This window comes from Cheilinus undulatus, linkage group 20 (assembly GCF_018320785.1).
Source record: "Cheilinus undulatus linkage group 20, ASM1832078v1, whole genome shotgun sequence".
NCBI lineage: Eukaryota > Metazoa > Chordata > Actinopteri > Labriformes > Labridae > Cheilinus > Cheilinus undulatus.
Genome location: NC_054884.1, coordinates 38,942,243 through 38,954,523, shown reverse-complemented (window position 1 = coordinate 38,954,523; position 12,281 = coordinate 38,942,243). Strand labels below are relative to the sequence as shown.

General features: G+C 41.5%; 1 protein-coding gene across 1 annotated transcript in view; it reads right to left on the bottom strand.

Moving 5' to 3' along the window:
- Positions 1-12,281, bottom strand: part of LOC121528566 (glutamate receptor ionotropic, delta-1-like) — a 939,907-nt gene that overhangs the window by 886,450 nt on the left and 41,176 nt on the right. The window contains exon 2 of the mRNA XM_041816077.1: positions 8,005-8,160. Within this exon, the coding sequence (XP_041672011.1) occupies positions 8,005-8,160 (156 nt within the window). The remainder of the gene's footprint in view (positions 1-8,004; positions 8,161-12,281) is intronic.

Genomic DNA, 12,281 nt, shown 5'->3' with positions numbered 1-12,281 from the left:
TGTACCTGAGTAAGCCTCAATCCTTCTGGAAGAACATTTTGTGGACAGATGAGACTAAGGTAGAGCTTTATGGAAAAGCACGTCATTCTACTGTTTACAGAAAACAGAATGAGGCCTACAAAGAAAAGAACACAGTACCTACAGTCAAACATGGTGGAGCTTCAAGGATGTTTTGGGGTTATTTTGCTGCCTCTGGCACTGGGTGCCTTGACTGTGTGCAAGGAATCATGAAATCTGGAGACTATCAAAGATTTTGGGCCGCAATGTAGGGCCTAGTGTCAGAAAGCTGGGTCTGTGTCAGAGGTCATGGGGGTTCCAGCAGGACAATGACCCCAAACATACCTCAAAAAGCACCAAGAAATGGTTGGAGACAAAGCTGGAGAGTTCTGTAGGGGCCAGCAATGAGTCCGGATCTAAATCCCATTGAACACCTATGGAGAGATCTCAAAACTGCTGTTGAAGAAGCACCCTTCAAATCTGAGAGACCTGGAGCAGTTTGGAGAAGAAGAGTGGTCCAAAATTCCAGCTGAGAGGTGTAAGAAGCTTGTTGATGGTTATAGGAAGTGATTGGTTTCAGTTATTTTTTTCCAAGGGTGTGCAACCAAATATTAAGTTGAGGGTGCCAATAATTTTGTCCAGCCCGTTTTTTTAGTTTTGTGTAAAATTATGTGAATTTTGTCTTTTTTGTTCTCATTTTTTTGTGTTGTTCCAACACACATAAAGGAAATAAACACATACCATATACCAAAACATTTGTAATTGCAACAATTTCTGGGAGAAATTGTGTATTTTCTGGAAAAATTCCAGGGATGCCAACACTTTCGTCCATGACTGTATGTACCACCACAATTCCAAAAAAGTTGGGGCGCTGCGTAAAATGTAAACAAAAAAAGAAAGCAATGTTATTAAATCTCATAAACATATTTTATTCACAATAGAACACAAACAACATGTCAGATGTTAAATCTGAAACTATTTGAAATTCATGGTAGCAACACATCTCAAAAAAGTAGGGACGGGTCAACAAAAGGCTGCAAAAGTAAGTAGTACTATTGGGAAAAACACCTGGAGGGGCAGTTTACAATTAAAGAGGTTATTTGGCAACAGGTCAGAAACATGACTGGGTATAAAAGGAGCATTTTAGAGAGGCAGAGTCTCTCAGAAGTAAAGATGGGCAGAGGTTCACTAATCTGCAAGTGTGCAGTCTGCACTGTGAATGTTTACATGGTTTGTTCAATAAAAACATGAAAACATGTCACTTTTTTGCACAGTATTAATTTAAGCAGACTGTGTTTGTCTATTGTTGTGACTTAGATGAAGATCACAACACTTTTTTATTACCAATTTATGCAGAAATCCAAGAAATCCCAAAGGGTTCACATACTTTTTCTTGCAACTGTATTTTTCCTGAAATGGTAAAATGTCTCAATTTCAACCTGTGATCTGTTGTTTATGTTCTAGTGTGAATTAAATTGGTTTATGAGGTTTTTTTACAACCATTGCATCCTGTTTTTATTTAAATTTTACACAGCACCCCAACTTTTTTTGGAATTGCAAGAATGAAAGACATGAAAGACAGCACACAACAAAAGTTAAAGAAAATGTAAATTTACGTGAAGTTATTTCTCATTGTTTGACAGCAGCTCGTCCAGTCGGCTAAAATTTTAATCTCATCTAAGAAGTAAGGAAATGAATATCAGAATAACGACCAGAAATCTCTGCCTATCTGGTCCCTGTCCTGTTTTTATCCACAGCGATGAGCGACAGGTTAAAAACAGCTTGTGGAGAATGCAGAATCAGATGGCGTGAGTGTCGTCTGCAGAGAAGAGCAGCAGGCTCTACACCTGGTTAGCATGGCTCACTCTCAAGTTTGTGTCTCAATCTGCAATGGAGCTATAGCTACTGTCTCTACATGGAGAGTGAGAATACATGAGGCTCTGGATACTCAGCATGTGAAGGACTCTGGTGTCCATCTCACAAAAACAATCACGTTATGGATCAATTCTAGTGCACCATTTGCAATCATCACTACCCCGATGTTCTGCACATTCTCGTTTAGTTGTAGGGCAGTGATAACGCGTGGCTCTAGAGCTACATGTAGCTCTTTTGTGATGATTTGTGGCCCTTTAATGTCTAAATTTGAAACATTATTCCCAGTGAAAACCATTAAAAGGGAAATGTTGACCTCAGAGTTATCCATTGCAATTTGTTTCCCACACTTTCCCTCAGGCTTTAATTGTCAAACTTTTTTTTTTTTGCCCCTTTTTGCCCATTTAAAGGTGCCTCTTGTCATTACAGGTCACTTTTCCCATTTCCCCCCACCTTTCTGCTTCTTTTTGACAATTTTAGTCATATTTCACTCATTTTCCTTCGCCTTTTTGCTGCTTTTTGCCAATTTTAGTTATTTTTCACTCAATTTTCCCACCTTTTTGCTGCTTTGTGCCAATTTTAGTCACTTTTTACTGTTTGTTTTGGGGGGGGGGTTGCCACGTTTGCTGCTTTTTTACCATTATTGCCGCTTGTAAGTCATTTTTTTGTCATGTCTCACCCATTTCTGCCACTTTTTCTCCTCATATTTTGTCACTTGTCACTCAGTCTCTGCAAGTTTTCTGCCTATTTTACCCCTATTCACCCATTTTTGGCCACTTTTTTTTGCTGTTTTTCACCTTTAACTTATTTTTATTGCCACTTTTCACCACTTAGATTGGGGCTCTTGCAAAGGTATTTTTCAACAGTTCAGCTTTTTGGTTGAGTAACACTGTCGTAGAGCATCATAAGGCTTGTTGGAATGGAGGAGTAGGGATGGGTGAAATCTAAGGACTACATGGTCCTTCAAATGGAGATCAAATGTTACATGAAATCTCCAAGAACCTTGTGAATTATATAACAACCTTACACCTTTATTTATTTATTGAAGGGATAGCCCCTTCAGATGAATCATCTTGTTTTTAATGGGGTTATTCGGTGTTGGTTTAATGCATAATAACAATCACCTGTAGTTGAAATGTGCAGTTTTGCCATTGCGTCTGCTTATGTAACCGCTGTAAATAACTTCTGATGATGTTTCAGGAAGCTGAAGGGTCATCCCATTTAATCTGGGACGATTTCACCACCAGCATATTCTATGCATATCCTATGAGAGGCATCTGTAGACCTCTACGACTGGGGTGAAAAGCGACATATTAGCCCTTGATAGGTTTAGCCTTAGTTTGTGGAGCAGTATTTTTAATTTTATCCCACTTCCCTTACCCCGGGGGTGTCCAAACTATGGCCCAGGGGCCAAATGCAGCCCACAATCCATTTCTGATTGGCCCACAACAAATCCTACAAATAAAATTAAATATGGCCCACATGAGATGATGAAGCAATCAGAAGTCTTCTTTGTCCTGAATATCCAGACCATTCAAAGTGCAATCGTCACAGACAAGCCCATAAAAATCAACTTATTTAATGTATAACCGTTTATTCCAGGTAGAACTTTGAGTGGAGCCTGCTCCTGAGTGGCTTTCTATATCAGAACTGCATCCTGCCTCCATTTTTGATTTTTAAAAGCCAGTTACATGTGTGATAGCAACAAGGCCGCTCTGCTGCTGAGCAGTAGGAATAACTCCCAGGTAGGAAGTTCTGGTTTCTCTTCCCTGCTGTGCACAGAGTGATGCTGTGGTTTCAAAACGTCTGAGCAGTGAAAGAGAGCACTGCTGGAAAAGAACAGAAATGGAAGATAACATCAGAAATCCAAGATGGCAGAGCTGGAGATGCGATTCAGCATTGGCCCTCATTATTCATGGGAGGTATTTCTAAATCTATACACACGTGATGTTTTCTGCATGCATCAACACAACGTTATTTCTGACACTAAGTTCAGCCGTGCTTGTTCAAATTTTGTGCAACATTTCTGTCACTCTTTTCGGAACTCAGGAACAGTAAGGCAACTTACAATTTTCAGCATCTATCTCTCTGTGCATGCTCAGTACTGCTGGAGACTATGCAGGGAAAGTTTGACCAGAGCTTTCTCAGAAAGCAGAATTTTAATGTAAGTGAGGTTTTCCTGGTTAACCAAAGGCTGAATATCATCAGCGGTATGGAGGGATTTTGTGTCATCTCTGCGAGTAATGAAGAGGCTGAAACAAAAGGAGCTGTACAGCTGAGCGTCGTAAACACCAATTCAGCAGCAGAGAGAGCGAGGCCTACGCTGAGAAGAGCTGTAGTGGACTTCGATAAACTACCTTTGACCAATCTTCAGATAAAGTTGGATTGTAGTCAACACAGAATCACACCGTGCAGAACGGCAGAGACTGCTTGGAGCTGATAACGACGGCTCTGTCTGTCTTCAGAGAGGTTACAGTTATATCATCTTGAGGACTGATATTAGTAGCTGATGGTAAGGCTCATTTTTCATTTGAAATGTACTGTTTTAACAGTGTCCAGTGAACACAGCACTTTTGTTATGTGTCTGGTTGCTCCGTTGTTGTCGGTGGAGGATGGTATTTGGCTGTTGTAAGCTGCAACGTTATGATAGTGGCCAATGTGCTAACAGGTTAACGGTGCTGATGTGAAGCTAACTGTTGTTGTTTATGAGTTTAACGTGGGCATAAATTGTGTAACTGACTGCGTGTGTAAGGAAAAGCGCAGCTTTTATTTTGATACTTTAAACCACTAACACGTGTCGTATGTTAAGGTCTACAAAGGCGTGGATATCGTCATTAGAATGGCACAACAGCAGGGACAAATTTTGAACCTGAAGCAATTCTTGAAAACAGACTATACCTATGTTGTTATATTTGTATGACATTTCTTCTATTACCTTAATTATTTCCAGCAGTTTTTAAAGTCAGAGAAATCCTTAATTTTAAAGTCAAAGGCTGCTGCAAAAGAAGCATGAACTGTTGCTGGAGGCTGCTGATTATTATTATTATTACATCTCCAGCTCCTCCTGGAGGATCCAGAGGTATTCCCAGACCAGACGGGATGCATAATCCCTCCAGCATGTTCTGGTTCTGGTTCTGCCCCAGGCCCTCCTCCCAGGTGGACATTCCCAGTAGACCCCCACATGGTGAAAGCGGGAGGCATCCTGAACCGCCTCATCTGGCTCCTTTCAATGCAGCTGTGAAATCCTAACTGCAAATGGTAAGTGTGTGGTTTCCCTGTGACTGTCTAGTGGATTATAATGTTAAAAATCAGTTTAAAGTGATTCAGTGACATCTATTTCCTTCAAGGATTCATGTCCAACGTTGTGCTGTGACTTTTAGAATAGCTGGTACTCTGCTGCAACCACACAATGACTAAAATCACTGAATGACTCACTGAACCCAGCCTTCAGTCACTCACAAATTTGTCTCATCTCATCAGGAAAGTATTGAATCATGGTATTGAATGAAATAATCTCACTAGTGTCACAGCTTTCCTCGGAGTTACAGCAGACGGAGAGAAAACACATCATGTCAGGGCGCAGACTCCCACACACTCTCTGAGCTGACTGAAACAATGTGGCACAGCCTGCGGTGTCATGCTTTGTGCTTAAAGTCAAAACCTTCCAAGAATCGGAGCTGAAGTGTGTTTTCTTTGTGACTGTGTTTGTGCCAAGTTGATATTTTTAACATGAACAACTCAGAAGTGTCTGCTACTGTCGTCATACTCTGTTTCCAGCTGGAAGGGCTTTTCTCTGGTTACAAAACTATGAGGAACCAATCACATTTGTCAATAAATTACCTGCTAAGCTAGAACTAAGCAGACTTACAGCACAGAGGAACCCTGGACTGAAACAGAGCTGGTGCAATGGGCCGATGGCTGTAAAGCAGGCTTAATGGCTGCAGCTTGAACTCTTTGGGAGGAAAATACTAGTGTTGTACTCAGGACCACACGATCCAGGACCAAGGCCTGTCCAAGACCAAAGTGCACTGCGACCTAGTCAAGACCAAAACTTGGGGGTCAAGACAAGTCAAAACCGAGACAAGATCAAGTCAAGATTAAGACTTTTAGGGGTTGAGAGCAAGGAAAAACCGAGACAAGACGAGCTCGAGACAAGACCAAGTCAAGACCGAGTCAAGACCAAATCAAGACCGAGACTTTTGGGGGTCTAGTTCGAGTCAAGACCAAGTCAAGACCAAGTCAAGACCAAGACTTTTGGGGGTCAAGACCCAGTCAAGACAAGAACGTGACAAGACCAAGTCAAGACCAAAACTTTTAGGGGTTGAGACCAAGGAAAAACCGAGACAAGCCAAGCTCGAGACAAGACCAAGTCAAGACCGAGTCAAGGCCAAGTCAAGATTGAGGCTTCTGGGGGTCGAAACAGAGTCAAGCCTGAGACAAGACCAAGTCAAGACCGTGACTTTTGGGGGTCGAAAACGAGCCAAGACAAGACCAAGTCAAGACCAAATCTTTTGGGGGTCAAGGCCGAGTCAAGACCGAGACCGAGACAAGACCAAATCAAGACCAAGTCAAGACCAAGACTTTTGTGGGTCGAGACCGATTAAAGACCAAACCATAAAAATGTAATTTAAAAAAACATGACAAGGTTGAACAGTTAAAGAGTATTCTCTCTCTAATTTTATTTTTCCTTTAAATAAATTTGACAGAAAAAAATAAGATGTGTCTTAACAAAAGTGTTCAACTAACTTCTTGTGAAAAATAAATCCTTGTATGTATTTGAAAGCCACTGACAAATCTGAAAATATTTTAAACATGTGAAAATGAGATGTTTATCTAGATTAGTCAGCTGAATGAGGCCTAAAGTGTTCAGGGGCATTTCTGACTAGAAATAAGATGGACTGATGTCGGAGTTTTTGCAGGTCCAGTTATTTGTTTTAGCAAGTGCTTCTCCTTATTATCACATTAATGAAGTCGAAGAATAGCAGATCAGTGCTGGTCTAGTCCGGTCTTGATGGAAAATCCCAAGTAAGGCCAGTCCGAGACTGAAGCAAGACCAAGACATTCAAGACCGAGACCATTCTCGAGTACAACACTAGAGCATACATCACTAAAACTGAGCCTGCTTGGGCCATAGATGGGCTCTGATTGATATCTTAAGGACTACACAAACTAGAAATTCAAGAAACCTGCAGAAACGTTCAAGATTTTAAAATGTGATCATTTTAAGGCAGGAGGTTTAGTTGTTAAAATGTGCAGAAAACAAAGGTGTTAGTTTCAGAAGCTCTCTCTAAGTGGCCTCGACTGTGCAGAGAATCCTTCAACAACCTCAGCATCTTCATGGATGCCATAATTGTCACCATGGATCAGTAACAAAGCCTTCATCCTCATCACAACAATCACATCTCTATCAGCATCATCTCCATTAAAACAGACAATAATACGCTTTAATTATCAGCCCCTTCATCATCCTTGAATCTCCACTGGGAACATCAACGCTTGCATCAAATCAGCATCATTATCGATATCAGTTATATCTCCAACAAAATCATGCAAAGATTTTTGTCATCTACAGAAAAACAAAGCATTGTTGATGATGTTTTATCAGCATCATGCAGCACTAAGTCTCTTTTTACTGCAGCCGGCAGTGAAACACAAACACACAGCCTGCATCTGATTAGCTCTTTCAACGCTAAGAGGCCTGCCAGCCTCTTTGCAGGCAATTATATGGAAAAATACAGCATAGGTGGACTCAGTGCTGCCCCCTAGCTTCATCCACATGGCACAAACCAGAGCCCAACATGAAACACAGACGGAGAGAGTGAAGAGAGAGAGTCTCAGAGGAGATGAGAAGAGAAAGAGAAGGCAAAGGAGAGGCTCTGTGGTGCAGCATCAAACACCCACAGCGTCCTCAGAGAGCAGAAACACAGCAGCCGGGATTTAAGCTGCATTTAGGAGGTCGATATACCTGGGTCGTTAGCCAGAGGATACTCCACCCAGAGACAGAGGCAGCAAAGATTAACAATCCAATGAGAGTGAGTAAGAAAGACATGCACCAGCTCCAACAACAAGCACTGCAGCAAAAAACCAGAGACGGCTCATACGCTCACACACAAACATGCTGGACAGCCGCCTTACCTTCCTGCACCGCCTGGAAAGGGTTGTTGGGCTCGATGAGTTTAATCGAGTGCGTGATCTTCTCGCTCTGCAGGATGTCGTCGCTCAGACTGAGGTCAGACACGGCGAGCTGGAACACCTCATCGTCCCGCACTGCGTTCTCCTCAAATATTGCACCTGCACAGGTAGAAACAGGGAGAGGAAGGAGATCAGAGAGGAAGCATGGATCACAGTTAGCCCACAACGAAGCTCAAATATAAGCCTGTAAACGTAAAGGTTGTTTGCAGTCATTGGTGAAGTGAAGCATCTGCATTTATGCAGATGCTGGGAGAACGTTACCTAGCTGACTGTATTGTTCCAACTGTGAGGTTTGCTGCAGGAGTGACAATGGTATGGGGCTTATTTTCAGGGTCTGGGCTAGACCCCTTATATCCAGTGGAGGCCAGTCTTAATGCTCCGGCATACCAAGGCATTCTGGACAATGCTATGCTTCCAACTGTGTGGCAACAGTTTGGGGAAGGGCTTTGATTCCTAATGTTAACATGTGGATGGATGCACTTAAGCATTAGGAAAGTAATGGGCCACGATGTGCAAAATGTCAGGATCCCGAAAATAAAATAGAAGAAACTGAGACAACTTTTTGGAAATATAGTTAATAATTAAATAACTGTGACAAGAGACAAAAAATGGGTGGAAAGTTGCAAGAATGGGTTCATGGTATTCATAAAGAAATGGCATAAATGGGTGGAAAGAGGCAAAAAAAAAAAGACAAAAAAAGTGGCAAGAAATGAGGATGAAGTGGCAAAAATGGGTGAAATGTGACACAAAATTTACAAAAATGGGGAAAGGTTGTAAAAGGAAGTGTTATTAAGGGTCAAAAAGTGTCAAAAAGCAGCTGATGTGGGCAAAAAGATGTTGCAGAAATGGGCATAAAAGGGGCAGAAAATGGTTGGAGAAGAGTGACAGATTGGGTGAAAATGGTGAAAATGGGATAAAAGTGGGAAAAAAATGGGCAGAAAGCATAAAGATAGGCAACAAAATGGGGGGGGGGGGGGGGGGGGTATGGGCAATAAGTGGATGAAAAAATTGGAATAAATTGGTCAGGAAAACTGCCCATTTGGGTTTTAGGTAGAATAAAGATCGATGGAGAAAATAATGAAAGTGATTAAAAAGTACCACAAATAAATTATGGCAACATCAGAACCTAATAATAGTTTGACTCTCTGTCCAGCTCCAATATGAAGTCACTGTTAGCCAGCATGCTAACACCAATGCTAATGATCAAACACACAGGCAATGATGTCATCAAAAAATCAGAACCAGGGAGGGCCCATTATCTGGGTTTATCAGGGGCCCATTCTCTGGGTTTATCAGGGGCCATTCTCTGTGTTTCAGGGGCTCATTCTCTGGGTTTATCAGAGGCCATTCTCTCGGTTTTCAGGGGCCATTCTCTGTGTTTTCAGGGGCCCATTCTCTGGGTTTATCAGGGGCCATTCTCTGTGTTTATCAGGGGCCATTCTCTGGGTTTATCAGGGGCCATTCTCTCGGTTTTCAGGGGCCATTCTCTGTGTTTTCAGGGGCCCATTCTCTGGGTTTATCAGGGGCCATTCTCTGTGTTTTCAGGGGCCATTCTCTGGGTTTATCAGGGGCCATTCTCTGTGTTTATCAGGGGCCATTCTCTGTGTTTTCAGGGGCCATTCTCTGTGTTTTCAGGGGCCATTCTCTGGGTTTATCGGGAGCCAGTTGATTCTTTGGGCAGGCCTGATTAAAGTACATGTATTTGAATACCATTCCCGTACAGTCCCTGTTGGTGTAGTGGTCCGGTGGCCAAATACTTTTGTCCATATAGTGCACCATCTCATGGAGTGTTTTTGACAGAAGACTAAGAGGAAGAATGAACATTAAGGGTTTCCTCTGGGATCCTTTGAGAAAAGTTACAGCAGCAAATCATAAATAAATTAAAGGAAAATCCAAACTATATCTTCATCTTTACATTCTCATTTCAAAAGAATCTGAAGACATTTAAAAATTACCACATGTCGTGCTGAGTTTCTGAACCCTGTAATCTTTCATTCTCCCTGCTGAAACTCAGACACGACTCACTAAAAACTTCATAAAGAATATTTAATCTGTTATAAGACGTATCCAAGCTGCTCCGTCTCTCTTACAATAAAGCTGCTTATTAAGAAGAAAAGTGGTGAAATTAACCATCAGCTACTGCAGCATTATTATATTTGACAGGCGATGTGAAAACACTGAGCCAAATGTGCAATTTGATGAAGTGAAACAGCCCTTTATGTTTAGACTGATGATCGCAGCATGGACTGACAGAGTGAAGGTTCAGTGATTTACTGTAATAACAAATGTAAATAAATCTGCTCTAAAGTCAGGATAAACACAAACAACAAGAGGAAAGGCAGCTTTCAGGGACTGAATGTGTCTCTAGGTAAAATAGAGCGCTGATATCTGCTTACTCTGTGTATTATAGCGGGCAGTAAAGAGGTTTAACAGGGCCCTGGGGTCATTTTGTCCCTGGACTCCCTGGCAGGTTAATCCGACTGTGATGTTTTATATGTTTATTTGACACAAACCAGTTATAAAAAGACTTTCCCTGCTGCTACATCAAACCTGCTGATGAAGCTTACATTATAGGAATGAAAGCACCTGAATGGCTTTGAGACAGACTTTCATTCCTGTTTTTGTTTTCAGCCCCAGGAGGGAGCTTTGAGTTTTATCTCAACAATAATCAAAGAAAACAGAACAGTCTACATTAAGAACCTGGAATACTCCACCTCCTAATGAAGGCTCTGCTTCCATGGAGCCAAAACCAGCCTAATGAAGACATGACAAAAACCAGAGTCTAGACGTGGACCAGTGCTGGTCCACTTTGTCTGGGACCATGTGTGGCAAGGTCCTATATGGGCCAGAGACACGTGGAAGCTGTCACTTAAATCCAAGTCCAATCTTAACTACTGTAGCTGTAATAGTTTAGACCAGGGGTCATCAAGTATGTTTGCATAGGGCCAGATTTAGTCTTGACAGAGTCTCTGGGGGCCAGACTTCCAAATAAAGAAAAATTAAATCAATATATTGTTCTGATTAACATATTATTTCATTAGTATTTGTAGTATTAGTATTTCTTTCAAAATGCAGGACAGTTTTAGTCATTACCAGTGAGATCTATGCTGATATATAATGCCGTAGACCACAAGGAGACAGGCGTGCCCACAGAGTTGGCTGGGCTCCTGAAGATCCCAGAGAATGGGCCCTCATAATTATGATTTAGCACCAATATGAACTCATGTTTCACACTTTTCACTACTTCACTGCTTCATTCTGCCATTTCTACAACATTCTGTGACAATTTTAACACATTTTTGCCATTTTTTGCGATTTTATCACTCTTTAACCCACTTTCGTGCCTTTTCACGACTTTGCCATTGGTTATTTTTGCACCATTTTCCACTTTGAACCCATTTTTGGTACTTTTTGCCCTTTTTTGCCTCTTTAACACAATATCTTACCTTCTTTACCTCCTTTAAACCATTTTACGTGCCTGTCTTATCCCTCCTTTATCCATTTTTGCCACTTTATGTCTATTTTTGCTCCTTTTCATTACATTTTTCACCATGTTTAACCCATTTTTGATACACTTTTTGCCCCTTTTTTCCTGTTATACTAATGGTTTGCTACATTTTAACATCTTTTCACCACTTTTACTGCAAGTTTTTGTCACTTTGTGCCACACCACAACCCATTTGGATGCTTAGCGCCCATTTTTGCCACTCTCTAACCCATTTTCACCACTTTATCTGGCCATTTTTGCCAGTTTTAACTCCCTTTTTAAAAAATATTTTCTAATAATGGCTGACAAGTGAATTTCTGTAAAAACAGACCAAATGTCATTCTAAAACTATTTGAATATCAATTGCTTTTGGGGTGGATTTAACAGCTGCAGACATTTAAAGCCAAAAGATGCTCTTAAAACCACTTTTTCTTTTCCTGCTTCTGTGAATGTAATGACCTTCTGGGGGCCGGACAGGAAGCATTGGGGGCCTGATATGGCCCCCGGGCCACCAGTTGATGATCAGTGGTTTAGACCCACAGAAAAAAGGGACTAGTGCCTCTCATTTTGAATTTGATGGCAGCAGCACCTCCCAAAAAAGTAGGGACAGGTCCATGGTTACAGTTGTGGAGCATCCCCTCTTCTTTCAACAATAAACATCTGGAAGTGAGACGTTGTCTGGATGAGAGATTGTTGCTCTAAAAGCTCTCTCTACTTTTCAGCATTGATAGTT